Consider the following 26,013-nt stretch of genomic DNA (forward strand, 5'->3'; position numbering starts at 1 on the left):
TAGATGTCTCCTCCTCGGTAGTGAAAATATTAAAAATGACTATAGCATGATGCTTAAGTAAAAATCTAACATTCCACCTCTCTGATCTACTTATTTCTTAATGGAAATCTCGAGAGAAGCAAGACTTTGTACGACTGTACGTGTGGTAACTATTCAATGTGCTATAATATAATGGAAATGCTAAACCCTGTCATCGAGGAAATGCTCGGACAGCTTCCCAGGTAATGTTTGCATTATGATAATGACAAGGAAAGACGAATGAAAATAAGATAACTGAGAGAAAAGTAAAAGGTCTGAACAATGCTGCTTAGAACGCGACACGCGGACGAATCTCGTAGACACTGGGAAATGATGCTGCACTGCGAGAGGGCCGCATTTCCAAGGGCGGCGTCGAATTTGCCTTTGCCCTCGAGGGAGGTACGTATATCACTGGAGGAAACCCGGTGAATCCGTAAGCCGAGAGAACTCAATTAACCCAAACGGCTAGAACTCAATTATGGATGTCGGTCGGCGGGAACGTGCTGTGGTTGGTAATTAAAAAGTTATTATGCCCAGGCCCGTTTCTACTGGCACTTGTATTCAACCGCCGCAAGAAACTCACGCTTCTACCAGAAAGATGTAAATCATGCCCTCCTCGTGACACTGGCCAAGTGAGAATCGTACAGCACGGTAACTTAGAAAAGATTTGAATGGTCTTCCTCGGTCGTGGGTCACGCGTGCGACAGTACTCTTCGGATAACCAAAAATTAGGTTGATCCGAAAGTTTATTATTTAGCTAGAATAATGCGAAATTGGAAACCAATGTTGTCTGCAATAAGTAGATTGCGGATCTTTATACAAGTTCATATTTTTATTAATGAAATGGAAGCTTTGTAGAGGGTTGTCTCAACCCCTAAATTTGTATTTTATTTTATGTATTCCTTATATTTTTGTATATTAAGTGCATTCTGTACTTTATTGAGAATTAAAATTTCCCCTAAATGCATAAACATTAGCAGTATAGGAATAAGTAATCAGACAGCTTAAAGGAATGGTTTAGCACCATAACTAACAAGAGAACATACCCAACTCGGAAATTCAAACAATTTGGAAACTTTGGGGATACATAGTACATATGTAGATATGTATTACTTCGAGGGGTGGACATTAACCTTGAAATATTCGGCTAATTTTGATTTTATTACTATAATTTCCAAACTGTGCGAGATAGGAAAAAGTTTTCAAACAAAAGTTACTTCCTTTGTTTCGATCTGCCAGTTGGTAAAGGATTTTTTAATTGTTTGACTCACTTGGTAGATCTAGTGGTAAAAGAATAATTTTATTAGTGACATAATCAGCTCTTGTACAGAACTTCGACTGTGCCCACAAACTTCCAATAAATTACATTAGTTGTTCAGTATTTAAAATTTTCAATCAAAAGCGATCGTTCAGGTTTGGTTGGTGGATTCACCATTAAAACCATGACTGTGGGCAAAATGCAATAGCAAACGAGCGTCACGTTATAAGCGCACGATGATCAAAGCTTGAAAGCAATGTCACACATGTATCAACCACTTCAACCAGTCCATAATCATAGAAATTAATTATCACCTAATTAATTGGAGTAAATTGATTGAATTTAGCTAATCAATATTCGTAATTCACTGGAATTCGAGTTAAAGAACTGGAATCGCAGTTAGTTTCATTTATGTATGCTTATCTAACTCAGAAAATCTTGTCCTAAACACGACTAAACAAAAGATTCGACAGACACTGACTTTTCGTAACCGCTTTTATTTAAATTTCAAAGAAAAAAACTTTCCTTTCATATCTATTTATTACTCATTTTATAGTTATCCGAGAAAAAATTATTTCAGTTATCCAAAGAATACTGTACTTCCCACGAGTTTGAATTGCTGATATCGGGTCTTACGAATTCAGTATCGTTAGCATTTTGTCCAATGTGTAGAAATGAGCAAACTTCTTATCCAAATCAAAATTTCGAATAGCAAATAAAAAATAAACTAATGTTTATTTGCTAATTATTAAGTAAAAATAAAAATGAGAAAATAAAAAAATAACTTTTCTATTATTCGAATAAAAATTGTGCCCATCGCTACCCATGTACCCTGCACACAGATATCGGATCTCACGAGTTTTTTATCTAATAAGTAATTCATGACATTTTGTTTGAAACGTCCTTCAATCTTCGCGTTTACACTTTACAACTCACAGTATTCAAAGATATTTATACATTTCTACAGACTCGTACGTAGCCAAAGACGCAAAAAGGGCATCAGCATTTGGGATCAACTGATACGTCTAAAAACGTTTGATCAGATTGGCCGGGAAAACCTAATAAACAATCTCGCACAGCTCATTTAGTAAGTAAACTATACGCTAAATAGGTACAAGAAATCAAATAATATAAATAAAAGTGTGTTTTAGTCACCAATTTGTGTAATCTGTATAAAGTGTTTCTATTTACACAAAACATAAGAGTCCTCAACTGAAACTGATTATGCATACCGATCAAAGAATACAAATTTTACGAATCTGTGGCTAAAACGTTATATCTATCAAATTTTTAGTTATATCGTTAATATTGCAAAGAATCAATATATAGATAAAATAGTAAAATCGCTGTGAAATAGCAGACAATTGTTTAAATATAGTGAAACTCTTGATCTCATTTTAAAGTTATACCGTGTATTCTAGTAAACAGAATAGCCTAGAATCTATTTGTCTGGAAGGTTTGTCATTAACGCCAGACGAAGGTGTACGGCTCCTATTGGCATTGTATAATTCTCGTAAAACAATGAAATACGTGTATTGTTGGCGCGCATTTGAGAAAATGGTAAGCATCTCGGTGGAAACTGACGATCGCGTTGGATCAAGATTTTATGAAAATAAAAAGATCAAGAAATGCGATTGGTTCCGAGCAATCAGTTGTTTAGAGTATCTCACCACCTTATCTATAAACTACGCATATATAGCGACACCCACAGGAGATCTACTTATCAATCTGGCTAAGTATGATTTGACTACTTAATCTTTTTCTTACTTTTAATACGTTATATGCACTACTGCAGTTATTCTTAATCTTTTTTTTCACGGACCTCTTTCAAATAGGATAAAAACTTGCACAGATCGCTCTACAAGACAAAGATCAGCTAACGAACACCATAATCCTCCAGAAACTATTTTAGTCTGAATTCAACGTTCGATTTTAGCATTATCGCGATAAAAATAATTGTTGAAAGAGTTCTGGAGTGTTTTCAGGTTTTTGCAAAATTCGTTTCTTAAAAAGATATTATCAGAGAATTTTGAATATCAACTCTGTCTTAACAAAATAATTCTATCGATATTTAAAAGTTTTCAAAGTCGTTAACTTCTATGCTTTTCTTATACAGGGTGTTCGGCCACCTCTAGCAAAAATTTTAATGAGCGATAGTAGAGGCCAAAATAAGACGAAAATCAAGAATACCAATTTGTTGATGGAAGCTTCGTTAAAAAGTTATTAACGTTTAAAGTGCCGCCCTTACTGAATTTTTTTCTCGAAAATGCGCAAGATTTCGAGGGTATGTCTATTCACCAAAAATGACTGTAATTGAACCCTACAACCGAAAATAATTTTTCCACAACGATTTGTAATTTTTTAATTTTCTCGAATAATTTCACACCTTCTCTATTTTTTTTCTCGACAGTGGGCAGGATTTCGTGGGTATGTCTAATGACAAAAACTGATTGTAATTGACCCCCGCAACCGAAAATAATTTTTCCACAACGATTTGCAATTTTTATTCTCCTTTGAAAAATTTAGGCACCTAATTGGATTTTCAGTAAGGAATTTTTTTCTCGAAAGTGCGTACAATTTCGGAGGTATGTGTAATGATAAAAAATAATTGTAATTGATCCCCGCAACCGAAAATAATTTTTTTAGAACGATTTGAAAAATTTTTTTTCGCCGAAAAATTTCAGCACCTACTCGATTTTTTTTCTCGAAAGTAGATAGGAATTCGGAGGTATGTGTACTCACCAAAAATGATTGTAGTTGACCCCCGCAACCGAAAATAATTTTTCCAGAACGATTTGAAATTTTTGAATTTAATTGTTAATAACTTTTTAACGAAGCTTCCATCAACAAATTAGTATTCTTGATTTTCGTCTTATTTTGGCCTCTACTATTGCTCATTAAAATTTTTGCTAGAGGTGGCCGAACACCCTGTATATCAGCAGTTTAGCTAAGAAAGCTAGTAATTTCTTTGTACAAAACATAATGTTTCAAGACACTAAATTGAAAGGTTTATTTTAGTCTAATAACTATCCTAATGTCAAAGCATTGAAAACATAAAATTGATATTTTTAGGCATAATAAATATTTAAAATTCCCTTGGTGTCCAAGGACCACGGGTTAAGAACCACTGCTCTAGTACATATATTCTTTTAAGATTGACAAGTAGTTCGATAGTCCTTCGGTATTAAATCATATAATTGGTAAAAGTAAATTGGTTCATGGGAGCAATTTGGGAAATACTATTAATTTTAATAGCAAAATGTTTCTAATCTACTACGTTAAACATTAATATGTCTGTAAATAATTTCCATGTATAATAATTTCGTATCAGTTTCACTTCTCGAAATTAAATAATGCTCGTAGCCATCTAATGAAGTAAAGATGGAAACGTAGCAAATTATCAATTGCAGACTAATTAACACGAAAATCGAACATCTTATTGTAAAATTATATCACAGATGAAGTCATAGGATAGATCAAACATTCGCATAAAGTTTTGTTCGCACGATCATAGGCAAGATATAGAATAAACATTTCATCTTACGAAATTTGATGTTACACGGACTGAAATACCAATTAAGAAATCAGTGATTAAAACTATAATAACCAACTCAACCACTAAAATCAGTTAAAAATTTAAAAACCCTCGGCTTTCAGGCACAATTGAACAAAATGTAATCTGACTACATTTTCCAATTGTGATATAATTGTAAATTGATTACAAAAATTCCAAGTTCTATATATTATTGAACTTTATAAAAGTTTACAGAGTTCAATTTTCTCCTATAGATACATTCAATTGAAGACTTGAGATGAAGATGTTACTCGCACATATTCCATAAAATATATACCATATTCATTGTATATGCAAAGGAATATGTGCATAAAATGTGAACAGTTGTCACATAAATGTGATGGCAAGGAGAACTTTAATAAGGTCATTTCTATGAATAATAATATGTTATTACAAAGTGTCATTTAGTTTATAGACTGTTTGATATATTTTCGAATCGCAATTTCAAAGGCCTTACCACACACACTCGTACATATGAGATGTGCACCATGCGTACACTAACGCAATGTCAACCGAACACACATAGACTATTAATCATAAATCTTACAAAGTCATCGTGCCCATTGCCTTCGCTTACACGGGTAGCACCTAGACGCGTGAACGTGTGTAAGCTAGCCAATGAACACGGAATAATTATCCTAGATATCCTAAACTAAAAATTTTAATTTACGCCTAGCGTCTAACGAGGTGGTATGCTTCCGTTCTTTTCAGTTTCATTTTCATTCAAAATGATTCAACATTGTACATATTTGTAAACGTTCAGAAGGAACCTTAAACATGCATTAATATGAAAGTATTTAATTACCATCAAAAAAAAATTCTAGTTAAGTATGAATTACTAAAGATAATTAATTGAAGATTAATAATTGAGGTAGGTAACTAACAAAAAATTAAAAGTTGAATTAAATACGTTATATAATGTAATAATTTAAGTTGACAATTTAACAAATAATACATTAACCTCAGACAACTTCATCGTCGGAGTAAATTTTTTAAAACATAAAAAAAGTATTTTCAAAGCTTCGTTAATTTGGCTCAATAATCTACACGACGCGAAAATTCTTCTTATACAATAAATGTAACATCATATTTTTTGAGTAAATGGAGGGAATTTAATGAAAAGAATGATGTATACTTTGACTTAATCAAAATCTTTTTCACTCTGTTCCAAATGAAAATAGAAAAAAAAGGAAAATTGTGCACTGTTTAAATACACCAGTGTAGTTGCAAAGTGTGATTATAGTCATTTTAATAGGATTTATTGATTTTTTTAAATACATTGTATTTTTAACACTAAACCTACCGGCACTTCGTATAGCCATTCCTACCATAACCGGTCAAATGACCAGTCTTTCTTTTTCTCTTTTAAAAAAGAAGAAAGTTGTGTTTTGATGTTTATTCGTAAGACATCCTTCTCTTTTATGTTAAAAAATTTTTTAATTTTCATCGGATAGAAGATAAAACACCCTTGAAAACGAATTTTGTTCCAAGTCGATATCGTAGTTAGTTCTAGAGAAAACAACTATTTAAGAAAAAGTGCTGGCTAGTAATTACGCAAACATCCTGTATTTAAATTCATTTTCAATTAAATAAACAATTTATGATCCAGTTTTATCGAACACCAGTTGTACAATCAATAGGAATTGTTGAAACTTTTTTAGGTATATAGCGTCAAAGTAAATTTCAAAATAAACATAGAAGACAGCAAAAATTATAGTATCTGGTATAGTCATTGGATAGAGGATGAAATGCCCTTTAAAATGAGCGTTCGAACAAGTCGGTAGCTTTATTAGTTCCGGAGATATAGCGATTTTAATTTCAAGTCGATGGGGTGGCTAGTTTCGAAGATAGGGTTTGTTTACGTTTCGTTGTTGCGCTCGCGAGTTCATTGATCTCGCGCGCGTGACAATAGTAAACAGTGCGTAGTAAATTCTTAGAAATACTAGGTCAAAAGTAGGTCACGACAGTCACGTACGCGGAGTAGGTCAGCACCACGCACGTAAGACAAAGAGGCCCGACTCCGTTAGACGAAGACAGAGATAGTCGAATTAAAAAAAATTACCATTTACATAAATTACGATATCTCCGAAACGGAAAGTCGGATCGACAGAAACCAAAAACCATTTTAAAGGAGAGGCTTTGCCGCTTCTAACAATGCCTCAATAATTAATAAAATACTAACAGTTTTGGAACTGCACGCGTCTAAACCTTTAGTATTTTTAATACGCATTAATAGCCTTTTCTGAGACGGAAAGCAAGAGACAGCGGAATTGAAAAAATTACCTTTTACATAAATTATGATATCTCCGAAACGAAAAGTCGGATCGACAAAAACCAAAAACCATTTTAAAGGGGAAAGTTTACCGCTTCCAACAAAGGCTCAATTATGCAGAAAACATGAGTAATTTCGAAACTGCACGGGTCTAAACTTTAACTATTTTTAATACGCGTTGTTAGACTGTTCTAAGACAGTGGAAACTGTAGATTCTCTCTTGTCGTCTATGTTATACATATATTTCCTATTTACATTGGAAGCTAACCAGAATTTGGTATCAAATTTTGTCCAGTTTTTTACAAAAAAATATAAATCGTTCAACCGGTCAAGTGACCGGTCGTGGTAGGCAGACAGACTACATACTTTTCTCAGAAAATAAACAATAAGAATAGAAGTGAATATTGTGAAATTCATTGTACGTATACCTACTATAAGAAAAGTCGTGAAGTTAAATGGCGCTAAAAGAAATTGTGTGTTAGAAATTCTAAACGAAATTTTAAAAACGATCATTTGGCCGGTCACGGTAGGTTTAGTGTTAATTCATTTAGAAGATGTTTCGTTTTTTTTTGTAATATTACAACGTTACTTAAATGCTTATCAGTTTAGAAATTTTATACCTCTAATGTGCCTATACTTCGTCTGTGATTAAATTTGTTCCATTTCCGCAAATCTGTTATTTTATTAACGTACTATGGAAAACAAATCTACCGTCAAAAATATGTTTAATTTCAATCTAAGGAAACTTCAACGAAATTGGCAGTGGTTACAATTGTTGTGCCTAGAGGAAGAAATTTATCGGAATTCTGAATCTGCAAATAATAGAGAAATAATCCTGATACCTGACAAAGCTTGGAAGAAAGCTCACCTTTTGGCACCAGCATTGAAAATACAATACGCTATTAGTATAAAACAATCCTATATTAACCAGCAATATGCTTCATATTAAACTCGTACATGGCACATGTTAATTAATTTCATTTTTCAGTTGGAATACCAGAGTATGATATTCATAAAAGATTTTTTACAAAAAACACCCAGGTACATACCTTCGCATTATCGACAAGTATCGATCTGAAATTTCGGCAACCCTGGTTTCTCGATTGCACGATCAAAACACTCTGTTCGTGGTATTCGAATACTTTAGGTAAACTAAGCGACGAAATAATTGACGTACAAAGTACATTTATTCATTAATAAGAATTCCTTTTTCTATTTTAAGTCGGAACTATACTTCCATTACAGTATGTTTCACAAGAACGTTAGCTTGATATCGCAGAAAATAATAAGTATTTTTGAAAAATTCAAAAATAGGTTTAAAAGCTTGTCAAAAACATGCCAACACGTTGCGAGGCTATACTAAAAAATAAAGGAGATTCCACACAATATTAGGTAATTGTGTTCTACTATTTTATGTGCACTTTAAACCTATTTCTGAATTTTCCGAAAATACTTACTACTTTTTTAGATATTAACCAACGCTCTTGTGAAATATACTGTGTGTTCTATTTAAAATTATACAACATAAATGAAATTTAAACACCACCACTGATTACACTGTTCGACAGATTAAGGGGGTTACATTTAACAGCGTTAAAATTAATGTTTCGTTTTTAATTTTGTTCGTAAAGAATTAAATACGAAAATATTTTTTTAAAAAAAAATTAACTTTGTATTAATCTGAAAAATTAGTTAAGTGAATAATATCGATTTTCACACTATCCAGTATATTTGTGCCTACAATTGTGGCATAATCGGGAGAACTTGGATAACCAACTAAGAAAGCTATTTCTTAATTTACCGTCACTTCAAATTTTCGAGTTTATCGGCGAAATTCGGATGTTAAAAACACTTTGCGCTATGTGTTGTCAAATATGTTCCGGCAGTTGCAGTAATTATCTAATGACTAATCTATCACTTACCTTTAATATGCATATATCGATACTAACGATCGTTAAATATTTCAGACGTTTATCGTGTTAATATGCAACTTCAAGAAGTTATACACGATGACATCGATAAGGAAAAATGGATAAAAAGTATAAAGTGCTTAATGGTTTGTTTTAAACATGATTTTGACAGGATGGATGTTAAATTTGACATTAGCTTCTACAAGTTCTGAATAATATACATACGATATCAAGATAAAGGTATTGTGAAAGCACAAGTTTTATTATCGTTATAATAGACAAAGCTTTTGTGAAAAAGTCGGACGAGTAAATACTTTAAAAAAATGCAAATTATATTGATGTAAAATAAAAATTGCAATTATAGCAATGTATTTGTACTTTTATATTACAAATAAGTTATTCGGCAGGCTTTTTAAATACATTATTACGATTCAGTTGATTCTTGTTGTTCAAATTTAAGATACTTTGCTTCAACTTCGGTCCACGTAATCTTACCATTAGATAAGTCTCTTACTACAGTTGGAAGTTCATCCAACTACAATTAAAACAGTAATTTATTTTTTCTAGAATTATTCATCCTTCTGTTACAAACTTTCAAAAATATTTACTCACGTTTATTCTTACTTGTCCCATACTATCTCTTTCACGTAGTGTAGCACTATGAGGTGATTTCAAAGTATCAAAGTCTATAGTAATACCAAATGGTATTGCAATCTCATCTGTTCGTGCGTATCTACGCCCAATACTCCCAGAAGAATCATCTACTTTATGAGAAACGTCTACTTTTGTGAGATTCTGAGCTGTAAATAATAAAAAATACTTAAATAAGTACTTTTGAAACATTTTGAGCTTCAATATACTTTTAAAAATCAGTACACGTACATAATTGTTTTACAAATGGTACAAATTCATCATTACCACTTAGTGGTAATACAGAACACTTTAAAGGCGCTACAACTGGTGGCAAACTAAAGTATGTTCGTTTCTCATCTCCATCTCTTGTTCTAAAGTTATGTTCAAAAGCAGCATACATTATGCGACCAATACCAAAGGAAGGTTCAATTACAGAAGGAACTATTTCTTCTACATGTACAGTTTTCTGATATCGTTTTACTTGAACCATATCTTTTGTAATTTTTACTTCAGTACCATTAGAGAGTATCAAAACATGTTCTCCATTTTCATTTAGATCAGCTTCCATAGTATTAACCTCAGTCTCGGTTAAGGCTGCTAATGCATCTTGGACGAACTTGCTATCTTTTTTAAACGTTTTACCAATTATAACTTTATTTGGTACTATTTCACACACATCAACATTTTTTGGTGCTGGTAACTTTTTCTCTGCTACAAGTTTCACTCCAGTGGCTTTAGTGTGTTGGGTAAGATCATAAGCAGAACGATCTGCGCAACCAACACATTCAATCCAACCATAAGAAGTTAAACATTCAGCATCCCAACAATCACATGCATAATGAGCCATTTCATTTCCCATATGTTGACGGAAACGTAATTTTTTTGGATCAACTCCAACTTTAATTAAAAATTCATAAATTCTACCCATAAAGTATCCTAATGTTTCATTAGCTATAAGGTTTGTTAACACAGCATCACCTAAAGTCATATATTGTGCACTCTTTCCATCCATCTGATTGCAAGCAGAATATAAAAGTAAACTTAAATCTTTAACTGCTTCAAATTTGGAATGACTTTTATCACAAGGGTCGCAAAAATGTTCTATTTCTGCCATAGTGAACTCTCTCACTCTTATCAGCCCAGACCTTGGAGATATTTCATTACGGAATGCATTTCCAATTTGAGCCGCGGCGAATGGCAGTCTTTCTTGATTAAATGCGAGTAATCTTTTAAAATTTACAAAAATACCTTGGGCAGTTTCTGGTCTCAAAAATCCTTTTACAAGACCTGATGGACCAATTTGAGTTCCAAACATTAAATTAAACTCTATTGGCGGTGAAAGATCATTCCCAGAGATTGGAGAATTTATTTTGAATTTGGATAAAACTGCAGCCATTTCATCTTTTGTCATCCCGTCTAATTTAATAATAATATCTTTACATTCTGCCCGTGTATTTTCATTAGTTTTCTTATCACTAATGATTTTTTCTAAATGCGCTTTGATTAAATGGTCTAATCTGAAACACTCTCCAGTCTTTACATCCTTCACCATCAAGTCTGCAAATCTTTCAACGTGTCCAGATGCTTTAAGTACAGACTCCGGTGTTAAAATAGAGCAATCAACTTCTAACATTTGTTCCTCCAAGACAAAGAAATTTCTCCAGTTATTTAACAAATTTGTTTTAAATGCACAACCCATGGGGCCAAAGTCAAATTGACCAGTAATACCACCATAAATGGCAAATGACTGATCCAAGAAAAATCTACGCTTTAAAAGATCTTCCATTCTTGCCCTATCGAATGTTGATGATTCCGAAAGAGACAACTCTTTATCCTCCAATAACTTTTTTCGAAGTTTAAGCTCTGCAACTGCTTTCTTGATGTCCAATTCTGGAGCACCATCAGATTTAAGTTTTCTGACATGATCACCCTTTAAACAAAATAATAATTTATGATATATAGATAATTTTAAGCAAAAACTTTAAAAAATTAGTTAAAAATGATTCAAAGAAAATACAAAATTTAATTTCTTATCTCAACATACTTTTAACATTAATGGTAATTGAAATTGATTGTCAATAATCACGTGTAAATAAACTTAACAGTAAATAATTAGTATCCATATGGCACTTACTTGTTCCTTGACACTAGCTCGAAGAGGTGACAGGATTTCTTCAATTTTTGGATTAGACATATCGGAGAAAATTTGTATTTTCACTTTTCGATCTTTTTTATTCGTACCCCACTTACTAAAATCGGCTAACCTAGAGGTAACAGAAAATCTTCGAAAAGCCTGTTTATTATTTATTATAATAGTCTTGCATATGGCCGGTGCAGTTCTTCTGGAATAAAAGAGTATATTACACGAAATGCACTGCATTCAGAATGCTTTCTACTTTGATGTTTGATGAATATACGATTTCCACAGTATCTCTTACTCGAAAGTATCCCAGGTACAGATTTCTAATAATACGATACTGTTAGCGGCAATATTTGATATAATTTCAAATAATTGATGTAAAATAAAAGTTAGAAAAGCAGATTAAACTAGTGATTTATTACAGCTAATTAATTTGCTTTTAATTGCTTTCTGTATAATATATTTCAAATAACATAGTGTTAGTAAAACGTACGAAATAAATAATATATGCTTTTAAACACTTTGTAATATTACTTTTTGAACTCTTGTAATATGTAATATTAACACTATAAATAAAGAACATTTATTATCTATAACGATATTCTTATATTTTTTTCATAAAGAATATATTCCAAAACAAATAACATGTTATAGATACAACTAAAAAGTTCCTAATGAAAAAAATAAAAAATACAAAATATGACGCACATTATACGCAGTTATAAGTTTCTCATTTTTTTTTTATTAAATTAGTGAAGTATCACCAAACCAACTTACTTGTTACAAAAAAAAATTGTTTCTCTTAATTTCGAATTATTTTATTTTCCTTGTACACCATAGCAGGGCTTATAGAAAAATTACAATTAGAGAAAAATGAATTATTTAAAAAACTGAGATGAATATGATATTTTACTCCTAGAAATTTATTCGTTAATTATAACTTTTCAATAAAACCAGCTTTCGTGTGACACATTGAATCACGTAATGTGCATAGAGGAAAGTGTGTACTCAAGAGTGTTTTGTTTGTGCTACCACAGGGATGTTAAAATTTTTGTGGGTAGATTCATTTCTTAATTACAATCTTATCAGTTTGACATATAAGTAATAAGTTCTTAATTCTACGCATTTACATGCACCATGTGTTAATTCCAAGTTAAACAGTTGGTCAGACATAAGGGTAAACGTTATACAAACAATTATATATGTATATGCTTCAATTTCTCTGTATAACAACACTACAATCAAAAACAATCTCTTGATCAGTGTAAACAATTTATTTTACATAAGAGCAATACTCTGACATCAAAAAAGCGATAATAATGGATAATGTATAGTAATAAATAAAGTATGAAATGTAAATAATGGGTATTTACAAGTATGTAAATGGCAAAAAAGCTATAACAGAGACAAAATAATTGTTTCATCTTCCGTAAATATAATCTCGTATGTATTTTGCAATAGATTCTGTCGCTTGTTTGCAAAACTACATCTTACATTAATATCGCGTCATGTAATACCTGTACACTTAAAACCTAAAGAACGTGCAGCCATAACCACGTACTAACATGTAAGATGCGTGTGTTTCTTGCATATAGCAAACACGTGACAGATTCGATGTGAAACACATACTAATAGTATCCAGCATGAGTGCTTATTTTCTATAATAATTCGTCTATAATATTTAAAGGGAGTACCATGATAAACACATATGCGACTCTATATCGCACTTGGAAAATTGATTAAAAATCTCGTGTTCATACTCTCGATTAACTTACGTTAACATAAATGCGCAATTCCGATCCAGTACACTTACCACAGTTATAACTTCTCGCTTAGTTTCACGCAAGAATCAAAGTTAAACTTCGATTCCAAATAAAAATATATAAGCAAAAATTGTCACACGAGAATATGACAAAATATCACAGTTCCGAGTTTGAAAAGTCGCTTCTGAAAATCATGGCTCTCCCTGTCCTTCTTTTATCTATATTCCAAGACAGTCATGAACTGTAAGACATCCTAGTTAACAACAAACCTACATGCTACTATGAGATTATCTATTTCAGAAATCGTAACGTTTAGTAGTGATACATAGTCATATACAACTTGCTAAGGATGCTGTAAACTGTATACTGGCTGCTAAATGTTCCATGTGAATACTGTACGTATAATGTATGTAAAAAGTCAAAGGTTACACACAGATTCAGAGCATATTGTGTAAATGAAGCCTAATTTCATTGTTTAAGAATTAATGGCTAAAGTTATGAAAACCGAAATAACGATGCGTAGTCTGCAATTTATTTCTATAGAAGAGTGATGAATAATGATAAAAATATAATTAAAAAAGTATTATTATTATATAGAATGTACCTCATAATTCAATCGAAGTATTGAAAGTATTAAATTCTATGGTTATACATATTATACTATTATTTTCAAAATGTAAATTCTTCGATATATCAAATAATATAATTTTGTATATAACTTATAAATATCCATCACTCTTCTTATAATAACTTAGGAGGAAGAATCAGATTTCAACGCGATGCATACTTCTATTTTAAGTATATATAAAATCGAAGATGGAATGCTGATGTATAAAATTTTATGAACAATATATTTTACTTTTTTCTTAAACTTTATATTTTTCCGAGCATTGTGCTTGATCAGAATGATTTTCTTCCTCTTTTTTTATTCTTATAGTACCTATATATAAAAGTGATGAGTGTAGCATTTATGCACAAAGTTGAACGATAGTTACAGCATTCCTTCCTTTTTTTACGTTACTTGTTTAAAAGGTACAAACTTCTTTCTGACTCAATATTCCCAGTATCATCTACATAAATTAATCTCAATTTGACTAAAATTGAATAAAAAAATGACGAATAACAAACGTTTGTACAAATTTGTACATCTAAAATATTTTTTTACTTTTATAATCGCAGTTTAATGAAGCACTTGGTAAACGCATACAGTCAGTGTCCCCGAAGTGTAAAAAACGTCATGGTGTCAATGAAACTATAAAATATTAAGTAGAGGGATCACTTGTACACTTTTAAACATTGACATTATTTAGTTGAATAGACGCATCGTAAAACGGCATAGCATTCCAGGCTAAATATTTTGAACATTTTAACAAATTGCACAGTTCAAAGTTAAAAGAGATTATCTCATCTCCCTTGACATAGAGTTGGTACTTTGGAAAAGTACCTAAGTAAATTGAATATCTTAATACAATACTTGTGACTAAATATTTACATCAATGCGTTTTACAGCTTCAGTCTATTAAGCTTCTGAACCGCGACAGCCTTCAAACTTTCGCAATATGCGACATTTCTTGAAATTATTATTAAACTAATCGTGTCTCGAAGTGCCACTGAACTTTCTTACTGAGCAGGTGGTTGCGGCTCACTAGGCATATTAGGATTCGGATATGGCGATAAAAACGAATAATTTGGATAAGGTGGAGGAGGATGTGGGAATGGAGGATAATAATTAGGCGGGTGTGATGAAGGAGGTGCGTAACCTCTATGTATATAAGGATCTGTTGGTGGAGGAGGACCATGAAATGCCGTATACATGCGTGCGTACTCGGTATTGTAAGTCGGCCCGCCGTATGCTGGATATCCAGGTGCACCTAAATCACAAATTTAATGTCAACACAGGTTTATTATATACAAGAATAATGTCATATAGAAGATTCAAACATACCACTCGGTGGATAAGCTGCTGAAGAACCAGGTGCTGGAGGATAATGCTGTGAATATGGATCATACGGTCCCGGTGGATAGGGTCCAGGATAACGACTGCTTGTCGGATGACTGAACGCAGTGGGTATGTGTGTATCATCCCTTGTCGGAGTAGAAGCAACAGTTGTGGTTACCATCGCTTCTGCACTTTTAGTTTCTGTTGCATTTGCTAACGTTTTAGCAGTAGTATTCGGTGGTACTTGCGAATATGTAGGAGGCACATTCATCGTTGCTCTCTCTTCCACAGGCTTTCCTAAGTCTGGTTGTGTTTTTGCGGTGTCTATTGGTAATCTGGGATTTGTTGCATGAGGTGGAACGCCAGGGAAATATGTACCATAAGGAGTGGATAACGATCGTGATCGTGGATCGCTATAATCGTAGTACCGAGGATACTGGGCATACGGGTAACCTTGTGGTACATTAAGTTCGCCCTGTACAGATGTTTCGCGCATACTTGGTTCTACCGTTTTTGGTGAAGTCATGGCATTAGTTCCAGTACCCATGGATGCAGCAGTAGAGCCAATAATATCTGTCATACCTTTAGAACCTTCTGTACCTCGTAACGTAGATGTTGGTGGCACTTGCATAGTCGATGGAGTAGGTTGTGTTAATGATAATGGCAATGGTGCGGATACCGTTGACTGTGTTCCAACTTGCGATGACAATTGAGATGATATCTGTGGAAGTACCTGTGTTGGTACCTGTGGTTGTACTTGCGATGGTACTTGAGATGAGACTTGCTGCGACGATACCTGAGATGGTATCTGAGATGGTAATTGAGGCTGTATTTGAGGCGATACTTGCGGTGGGTCTTCAATTATAATTTCCTCGTTAGACGTGTCTCTCTTTTCTTGTTGAGTTTGAAAAGCATGTCCATAATTTGTTAACGTCTCATTTATTTTTGTAACTTGCTTCTCGATCGAAGGAGAACATTGTTTATTAATTTTTGATGTCAATTCCGTTTCTATTTGATCGTGTTGCGTTTGAACACCTTGCGCCGTTACGGTATCCGAAGTATATACTTGACTATTTTCTTCGGATGACTTTTGTAGAGACGTATCAGTATCCGAATTGGATACACGATTATGGTTAGAAGGGCTATAATCTGTGTTTGAACTTACTTCCGCAACCACATCCTCCAATCTTACTTCTTCGACCCTTTGTTCCGTTCTGACCTGACCATCAGAAGAATTCGAATTTTCTCCCAGAGTTGAATGATCAACTGGTTCTTGCTTTACTTTTGGTAACCTTGAAAGAGAAACTTGATTTGTTAAATTAACTTGACTCAAATAAGGTTTGGCGGTTGCGGTAGCAACAAGTTTTGGTCTTTTCGAAATTTCTTTGTCGGCGAACGGCCTATAATTAGGACCACCTGGTTTATTGACTGAACGACCACTTATTTGGTTACTTGAAGATGATTTCGGTATTATAGAAATGGCTGAATTATTTCTCAATGGAAATCCGACTTCTGGTTTGGAATTTCTCTGTGTCATTGAAGATACACCTATAACAAATATAAATACATTTATTTTTAAAAGTAAAAACACAATTTTAGTAGCATTGAGATCATAGCGTACCTTTTTTTGGTTCTTCCTCCCGTTTCTGTTGATTTAATTTAAGAGCTGTTCGAATTGCTATAATTTTTCCAGATTCTAATTGCATATAAATGCCTTTCGGACTCTTCAGTACCATCACTCGTTGACCAGCTTTTAGTACAATACTTCCTTTATCAGGCGAATTGGTAGGAATAACAACATCTAAAGGTAATGTCATTTCTTGTGCGCTCATTCCTTGTCTTTGCCATACTTCCGCCGGTATCCACCGACTCCCAGTCACACCACGTGAGCCTAAACCCTCGGCACCACGTTGTTGCATTGGCCTAACCGAAGCCACTGGTTTGGATGTAGTACTACTATCACCGCCGCGAATTGCTCTAATTTGTAATCCGCCTGCTACAATAATACATTATATAAAATGTCAATATTTTCACTAAAAATGAATGTAAACAATTTAAGTGCAAGTGTTAAAAGAAAATGAAACTCTAAAATAAATCGTACCCCGTGTAGCAGTATTTCCGGGTACATAATTGTAACTAGGTCTCGAACAATTGGCAGCCATTTTTTCAAGTTCGTATCCACGACGGGCTAATCGCTTTTCTGCTTGACTGAGCTTTTTATCTTTTCGGTCTACAAGAAGACTCTCATGATGGAATGGCTGCTTCGTAAGCAAAGACGAATATCGTTCTAACACACGATGCATGACTTCATCTGAATAACTGTCTTTCGTTTGTGAAAAATCTTGTACTTGACTATCCTCTTCCCAATCCCAAGACAATGTAGTCGCTTCTTTTAATGAAAGATGAGCATCTGGATTACACTGATCAACAACGCGATCAGCCATTCCTTGCTTACTAATTTGCCTGTCGTATATTTTTCTTTCTAGGCAATTATCGGTAACTAATCGGTAAACGAAACACGGTTTTTGTTGACCGTATCTATAAACCCTACAGACAGCCTGCGTGTCATGACAGGGATTCCAAGAAGCGTCAAACACGATAGCACGATTTGCGCCAACAAGATTAATGCCTAATGAACCAGCACGTGTTGAAACGAGAAAAAGATGAATTTTTGAATTATTATTAAATTCATTGATAAGTTTTTCTCTTTCTAAAGCACTAGTGCTTCCATCTAGTCTATAATAATTTACATTTTTAATCCAAGCATCTATTTGTCCATCTGGATGTTTCAAACTATTTCTAGCTAAAAAATCTTCGATGAGATTCAATGTAAACAATGATTGAGAAAATGCTAAAACACGATCACCAAGCGTGATTGCTTCTTCCAAAATACAAAAGAAAATTGTCATTTTTGCAGACGCGTCAATTAATCCTGGTACATAGCCCTTCATTAATTCCGTTGCCTGTAAATAACAAACTTAATTAGCTACTTATAAATTAATATTGTACATGTTTCATTTATATTATATTTACCCAATCATATGGAATTCCAGGATCTTCTTTTCCTCCTGAAAAACTTTTAGAGTCTTTTTCTTCATCTTTTGTAAGAATGTCATCGTCTGACTTATCTTCTTTATCTTTATCTAACAAATCCTCTTTTTCTCGATCATCTTCCTTTACTATATCATTTTGGTTTAGTCGAGGACTGTGTGATGAACCAAGATTTTGCACAGATCTGGACACTGGTGTTTGACAGCTCGATTCAGAACTATAATTTGAGCTTGTAGAAACATTACTCTGATGTATTGGTTGGCTCTGTACGCCGACACTTGCAGTCATTTCTTTATTACTTTTATCACAAGAACCTGAGTTTTGAATATGAGTAGTAGACTGCTGTGGTTTTGAATCATCTGATCGTGAATTCACATCTGAATTATGATTGTTACTATAATCATAAGATTGATTCTGATAATTTTGTGATGGAAAGTAATTATTTTGATATCGATTCACGTTAGGATTTACATCCCGATAATATGGATCGTTACACTGATCAGATCTAAATGGTTGAGAATAATTTCTTTGCCAATAAGGATCTTCTGGTCCCTTCATTTGACCTACTTGATTTTGATGCGTACCATCTGATGAGTAACTTATATTCTGTTGAGTTTGGTTTACTGGATAGTTATTTGTCGAATTAGTAGAGCTTCCACCTTGACGATCGGTTGAAAATTCATGAGGTGTATTGGACGTTGTCGTATAATTTTGAGCTTGTTGTTGACTATCTGATCTGGGATAGACTTGATCATTTTGATTTAATGACGAGGCTGGTGCTTGTTGATTTTGTGGATATGTAAGAGACTGACTCTGAGATTGTTGTACTTGTCCTTGCTGAGAACTACCATACCTATGAGTCGGAGTCTGTGGCATTGATGTTGAACCCTGATGATTAGAACCATATGCATGATTTGAACCTGAAGAAGCTCCTGTTTGATTTTGGGCAGTAGGTGGATACGAAGACTGATTTTGTGGTGCTGATGAAGACACAAGATGTGAATATCCATGTATAGTATTCTGTGCATTTGCAACTGGCCCTTGTTGATCTTGAGGATATCCATGTGTTTGAGTAGGGGCATTTGAAGCTGATTGCCCTGAGGGATATGAAGATGAATTTTGTGGCACGTTAATTTGATTTTGAGCCGTTGTAGGATATCCACGCATTTGACTCTGTGGAACTGATGTTTGATTTGATGGATTCGCCATATATGGATGAGATTGATTTTGTGACATTGGATTTGGCGACTGTTGATTAAAAGAAAGAGACGTTTGCGATGAAGGGTTACTATTTACTTGAGTAGGATAATTATGGGACTGATTAGATAGTGGCATATTTTGTGACTGTGTGCCAGTATAAGTGTGGGAAGAACTTTGTAAAGTAAGACTTTGATTTTGTTGATTAGGGGAAAAGCCGCGATTTTGACTGGGTGCTGTACCCTGACCTTGTTGATTTGGAAGATATCCAGCTGTTGAAGTTTGAGAGGTCGAATTTTGACTTGACTGATTAGCACCATACCCTAATGTAGAGTTTTGTAATGGTTGACTTTCATTTCGTGAATACATTGAAGTGGTCTGGCCTGGTGCAGAATTATAATTTGGGGTCTGGTTAGGTGTATAGGGAGAATAATCCGGTATTGGTATGTTTGTTGACTGATTTGGCATTTGTGATTGAAAAGAAGATTGGTTTGGAACTTGAGGATAATTACTAGATCCTTGATTTAAGTTTGATGCATAATTACGTCCATGATCTTGATAAGGATAAGCCTGGCGTGAAAACATCCCTGATACTTCATAATTGTTTCCTTGATTTTGGTCTGAACGAAATTCTGAATTAGGAGTATTCGGATACCTTTGCGAATGGTTGTTTGCAGACTGTTCATTATTTGGTATATAATTTTGTGACTGATTTGGATAGTTTTGCGAAGTACTGTATCCCGGAGATTGCGTATATGTTTGGAATGATTGATTTCCATATCTTTGTGGCCCTTGATTATTGTAAAATTCATTATATTCTCCATGGTTATTATCGTTTCTGTAATACACATTTTGGTCATTTGGCCTGTAATTCTGATAACCATGAGGATAAGAATTTTGTGGTATAGAATTTGAATATCCTGAATTATTCATGGGCATAGAATAATTGGAATAATTGTTTTGTTTTGGAGTTGTATGCGAGTTGTCAGATTCTATGTTATCAGTGTTAGATGATGAAGAAGCATTAGGTTGCACACTAGCTGCAGGTTTATTTTTTATAGTTGTGTTCGTTTTCTTTCCCTTTTTAGATTCTCCTTTCGGTTGACGAGCCTTTGAACGTTTTCCACCAGCAGTAGTAGGCTTTTCACCAATTGTTTCTTCCAAATCTAAATCATCTTCTTCATTGGCTTGACGCTTGCGGAGAAAATGATATAAAATATCAGGATGATTCCAAATTTTACAACATACAGCAAAAGCCTTTAACGGATTGGGAACAGCGCGTGTTTTAACAACTTGATTCATAAATGTATCATATAACTGGCGTTGATGCGGTGTCATCCTAACCAGAAGAATATATTCCTCTTTACGCGGTAAAGAAACTTGCAATACAGAATGGGATCTTCTTTGTACAAAACCTTCTAATAAAGCATGCAGTACGTGTGCACGGTACCTCATTAATCGTATGTCTTGTGGTGTTGAGTCAATACATTGCCCATTCTGAATTGGTCTTTCAAACATATTACAGAACTCACTTTTAGTTCCTAAATAATTAGGTCTGACAAAATCAACCATACACCAATATTCCAAGAGGTTATTTTGCAATGGATAACCAGTCAATACAATTCTACGTTTTGTGCGCATTTGTTTCAAAGCCATACTAATGCTAGCATGAGAATTTTTTATTCGATGACCTTCATCACATATAACTAAATCAGGTCCTGGATTAACTAGAGCCGAATGCATTTCATTTAATAAGCCTTTATTCTTATCTTCTTCCTCAACATCAACAGTGTCTTTGAAAGGTTGTCCACGTTTTCTTTTTGCTTTATTTGGCTTTTTTAAAGATAACTGTCTATATAATTCATATCCAATTAACAACACACCACCTCCAAATTGCCAATCTTGAATTACTTTGGCTCTTGCAGTCATGGTTTTATGAGAATCATTTAAGATATGCAGTCGAAAATGTCTTGGTCTTAATTCCATACCAATAGGAGCATCTACACTGAATGGAGTTTGAACTTTTTCTATTTCCTTTTTCTCATCATTCACTATTTCGTCTTTTGTCGTGCAAGTGCCTTCCTCCTTCTTAATGATTTCTTCTGGTTCTTTTTTCACGTTAATTTCTGTATTTACAGAAGACAAAGCATTCTTAAAACATTCTTTTCTAGATTCTTGATCAGCTTCTTGAGGTGTTCGATTTGTATAATTAGAAAAAGTATTAGTAGAGTTATCATAATTTGGATAGACTGATCCAGTGTGATGACTTTCTGTGCTAGGATACAAAGCACTAGGATTTCGTGTTTCTATATTTGAATATATAGAAGTTTGTGACTGGTTTTCTAAACCAGAATACATGTTACCAGGGTTCTGATTTTCCACTCCAAATTTTGTATCTGGCATACTTGATCTCTGTTGCATGCCGTGACAATTTGCTTCTGACTTCATTGAATCAAAATTAGATATTGGATTAGAGTTTGTATTATAGATTGTATTTTGAGAAATATCGCTCTGATAATTTTCATTCGTGTGTACTTGTGAATCTGACATATTTTTATTTAATATATTATCCTGCACATAGCCAGGTATCATGTTATGAGTTTCATATCCCTGATGAGTATATGGGTTTTCTGGCATAATATTCATAGGTTGGGGTGTATTTTCTTGCCCAAAACGATGAGCTGATTCTGTACTAATAGGCCTTGACAGATTTGACATGTCACTTTGATTTCCACAATCATCTTTAATCTCTTGTTTAAGCTCTACACCAGGTTCAGATTTGACATTTAAACCTTTGTTATGTTTTTCGGGAGCATTAGGATCCTCATATGGTAACCACATATTAAATTCTGCTAACCAATTTTGCAGTGTATTAATAGGCATGATACAGAGAACTGTTTTAGCTGTAGTGCATCGAAAAAAAATATCACAAAAGCTAGCAACTTGGAGAGTCTTCCCTAAACCCATACTGTGAGCAAGTATACATCCAAAACCAGAACTAGTTTTGTACCTTTCAATGCTTTCAACAATATTGTCATAAAGAAAACGAATACCACCAATCTGATGAGGTTTAATAATACGAGCGACCTGGGGCGCTAAAAACACATCAGGCTCAGTTTCCGGATGACCCACATTAATTAACACTCTACCATGTTCATCTGGAATGTTATATCTATCATTGGTATGCATACCAGAATTGGATGGATCATCTTCGTTGTCCGTTTCTTCTTCTCCACTTGGATCGCTTAAAACTATACAGTCATCGTCTGAACTTTCGCTAGAACTAGATATTGTTACCACGTCTTTACCCTTAGCCGTTTTTTGAGATTTTAGCCCAGCAGATATTTTTTTAGTAATATGCATCTGTTTTTCACGTAATGCTTCTTCAGCTTCTATGTCTGAGAGTTCAGAATCTGAATAATATTCAGATCTATCCATAGGTTCCTTTTTAGGAACTACGGGTGATATGCTCACAGAAGGTGTCATCATTCTAATTCTTTGCTGTAACATATTGGGACCAATAGGACGACTTGGAACTCGAGAAATTGATGTCTGTACCCCTTGATAGACACCCCTACTCTTTTGCCAACGCGATCCATCTATCGACCTTCTTTGCAATTGATTTGCTTGCATACTAGAAGTGGTCTGAGATCCAGTCCCAGATCCAGAATTTACTTTAAGAAGCACGGTATTTGGTAAACGAACTGGTGTGGGTGAAAATGATGATGATGATGATTGTGAAATAGTAGTTCCTGCTTGATTTTGCTTTCCCTGTAGAAGACTGATTACTCTTGTTTGCGTTTTATTATTCTGCCTATTTATTGCTATCTGACGTTGAACTTCACGAATAATTCTTTGTTGTTCCTGTACCCTTCGCAAACGTTCCATTTCTTGTCGTTGGGCAGACAAAGTAGCTTCATCAAGTTGGTTCTCATCCATTACTTCTCGAATATTTCTTCTCATATTTGCTAGTTTCTTTTCTACCTTTGTTTCACATTCCGATGCACTTCCTTCAGTCCCATCATCCTTTCTTTGTTTCTTTTTGGCTGTATCAGAAAGCTCTGAATCAGCATGCCTCTTATTACTTTCAGCCCCTTCATCCTCCATGGAATGACCTTCGTGTTTGTCACTTTCATGTTCTATGCTCTCTTCATCGTCTGTATCTTTTGAAATTGGTTTTCCAAGCAAATCAGCCTCGGATACTTCTTGGCCTTCTATTGGAGCTCCTTTTAATATAATTAAAAATTATGAAAATGACCTAATATTACTGTGAGTTCTAATTATAAAATACAATATTATACAAACCTTCTAATGGTAAAGTATCCAATATATTAACTGGTTCCTCGTCATCTTCTTCGGGTTGAGAATGATGTCGTTCTGATTCCATTCGTACCCCAATTTGGGAATCAATTGTTTCATCTAAATCCATATCATCTCCTGAACCTTCAGAACGTATTTCTTCTATCTCCTCTGACTGTAATGTATCATTTTTCTTTTCGTGTTCTCCATCAGATGTTTCACCACTAGACTCCTCTGAACTTTCATCATTTCCTGTTTGAGGTTCTATATTGTTCATGTTTGCATTTGTTGAAATTTCATTTGAAATTAATGCTTCATTAGGCTTAGAGCCTGAACGAGGAGTCACGCGTTCTATAGTGACATCCCCAATACGTGTTAAAAAACTGTCCAAACTATTAGACATGATGCGTACAGTTCATTAAGTCACAATGAGATTTAGTAAAATTTTATATGAAATCATGGAATGTCTTGACACTTTTCTGTGTAACACTAATATTTATATTATTTTGTGTATCGCTTACATTATTTACCCATAATTTTATATCCTCTCATGCCTGTAATAAGAAATGTATTCCTTTGTAAGTTTAATATTAAGAAACATTAAAATCCACTCCATTAATAAATTGAATAAAAACAACTACAGCATTAAAAAATTTTAATCTAAAAATAATAAAAAAATAGAGAAAACCAAAAACTGACACAAATAATGCAACACATACATTACAAAATAAAACTATTGTACCTTATGCATGCACTTATTATGCATCGATTTCAATAATTTATTATATTCTCAATATCAAAACATTGTATACAATAATTTTAAATGGATAATAAGTCACTATATATTCATGGAATACATTGCTATATCACGTACAATTGTCTTAAACAACAAAGATCTATAATAAAAACATTTGTGTTTCCTATAAAAGTAAAACAACATAAAGTTTACTTTGTTACGTATGAAGCAACACAAATAAACACTTAACAATATTGAAATTAAAATGTCTAAATCTCAGAATAAAAATGAATAATTATGAGCTTATATAGAAATGTTTACATAGAAGATTGCATGCGTTGACATATTATTGAGGTATACACAGATTTAAAAAAGCAAAGTGTTTCGAAATAGAATATAAACTATGAATCATTCTAGAACACTTGCAATTAAACACACTTGTTGAGAGATCAGCTAGTCACATTCTCGAGCTCACGAACAAACCCTAACAGTAACGAATCGGGCCCGTACTGTTTAACGGAAGGGTTACAGTACACGCACAACATAATTTGTGATAACATAACCGAGGAAGCCGCGTTAAGGTATTCATAATGTTCCGAGTTATTTAAGGCAGAAACTGTCAAACAGAGAGAACGAAAGCAGCAGCTCAGAATGTTTGTTTTCGAACGAGCCGATCCGACTCGACGATTGACACTAGGAAGTCGCGTCGTTTTGCAACCGGCGTCGTCACGTCTCTTGCACACGTCAAATTTTACCAGTGATCCGCGTTTACGACTGCTTAATTAGTCGTTAATTACGGATTAAAAATAATGACACACACATACACACGTCTGATGGACGCCATAGCGTCGTTGTTCGCCGCTCGACGATCACGGTTCTCCGCAATGTCCGAAGATCAGCGAACAAGCCTTGTCACTCGGGTTAATGCACGCATCGTTTCGACCTTGGCACCCGAATCCTTTTCACCTAAGTTGCATGACGAGGTTACGAGAATTCACTTTACCACCAAAAGTTCACTTAAGTTCGCACGCGTCGCTCTCAAGCTTTCCGCGGCATTTTTTTTCACGCACTTTTTCTAACAAGTATATTCCACTCGGTGAAACGCCATCTTGGCTGCGCTATAAAACACATCCGCTGAGTGATCGCGAGGGAACGACACCCACAGCTGGGTAAAATATGCCTTTCAAATAGTAAATAGTAAATAATTAATTTGATTTAAAATC

General features: G+C 34.0%; 3 protein-coding genes across 3 annotated transcripts; 1 reads left to right on the forward strand and 2 right to left on the reverse strand.

The window, feature by feature from the left end:
- The first annotated feature begins 300 nt into the window (after positions 1–300).
- Positions 301–9,244, forward strand: LOC122401792. Its single transcript, XM_043404148.1, has 7 exons — positions 301–417; positions 2,215–2,363; positions 2,698–3,012; positions 7,864–8,027; positions 8,111–8,269; positions 8,849–9,013; positions 9,090–9,244. Exons 1-7 carry the CDS (start codon positions 301–303, stop codon positions 9,242–9,244), a joined length of 1,224 nt encoding a protein of 407 aa, XP_043260083.1.
- Positions 9,245–9,430: 186 nt separating this feature from the next.
- LOC122401776 (glycine--tRNA ligase) lies at positions 9,431–12,044 on the reverse strand. The gene is made up of 4 exons (XM_043404129.1): positions 11,800–12,044; positions 9,915–11,595; positions 9,645–9,832; positions 9,431–9,567 (listed from the first exon to the last, which is right to left on the reverse strand). Exons 1-4 carry the CDS (start codon positions 11,857–11,859, stop codon positions 9,457–9,459), a joined length of 2,040 nt encoding a protein of 679 aa, XP_043260064.1. The 5' UTR covers positions 11,860–12,044; the 3' UTR covers positions 9,431–9,456.
- A 2,443-nt stretch (positions 12,045–14,487) lies between these two features.
- On the reverse strand, positions 14,488–24,457 carry LOC122401777. The gene is made up of 6 exons (XM_043404130.1): positions 24,061–24,457; positions 18,541–23,981; positions 17,609–18,470; positions 17,129–17,503; positions 15,514–17,055; positions 14,488–15,439 (listed from the first exon to the last, which is right to left on the reverse strand). The coding sequence occupies exons 1-6, from the start codon at positions 24,455–24,457 to the stop codon at positions 15,189–15,191; spliced, it is 8,868 nt and encodes a 2,955-aa protein (XP_043260065.1). The 3' UTR covers positions 14,488–15,188.
- Between the last annotated feature and the right edge of the window lie 1,556 nt (positions 24,458–26,013).

Source organism: Colletes gigas, unplaced genomic scaffold (genome assembly GCF_013123115.1).
Source record: "Colletes gigas isolate AHSC1104 unplaced genomic scaffold, ASM1312311v1 Colletes_gigas_Sc00028, whole genome shotgun sequence".
Taxonomy (NCBI): domain Eukaryota; kingdom Metazoa; phylum Arthropoda; class Insecta; order Hymenoptera; family Colletidae; genus Colletes; species Colletes gigas.

Bases quoted from the DNA above. Each gene is read 5' to 3' on its own strand.
- LOC122401777 (XM_043404130.1), bottom strand. From the start codon at position 24,457: ATGTCTAATAGTTTGGACAGTTTTTTAACACGTATTGGGGATGTCACT. The intron at 18,471-18,540 runs GTAAATATAATA...TGTTATTTACAG, and splicing joins CTGGAATTCCATATGATTGG to GCAACGGAATTAATGAAGGG. The intron at 17,504-17,608 runs GTACGATTTATT...GTATTATTGTAG, and splicing joins CGGAAATACTGCTACACGGG to CAGGCGGATTACAAATTAGA.
- LOC122401792 (XM_043404148.1), top strand. From the start codon at position 301: ATGCTGCTTAGAACGCGACACGCGGACGAATCTCGTAGACACTGGGAA. The intron at 418-2,214 runs GTACGTATATCA...TACAACTCACAG, and splicing joins TGCCTTTGCCCTCGAGGGAG to TATTCAAAGATATTTATACA. The intron at 8,028-8,110 runs GTATAAAACAAT...TTCATTTTTCAG, and splicing joins GAAAATACAATACGCTATTA to TTGGAATACCAGAGTATGAT.
- LOC122401776 (XM_043404129.1), bottom strand. From the start codon at position 11,859: ATGTCTAATCCAAAAATTGAAGAAATCCTGTCACCTCTTCGAGCTAGT. The intron at 9,833-9,914 runs GTACGTGTACTG...TATTATTTACAG, and splicing joins ACCATTTGTAAAACAATTAT to CTCAGAATCTCACAAAAGTA. The intron at 9,568-9,644 runs GTGAGTAAATAT...TTTTAATTGTAG, and splicing joins TGGGACAAGTAAGAATAAAC to TTGGATGAACTTCCAACTGT.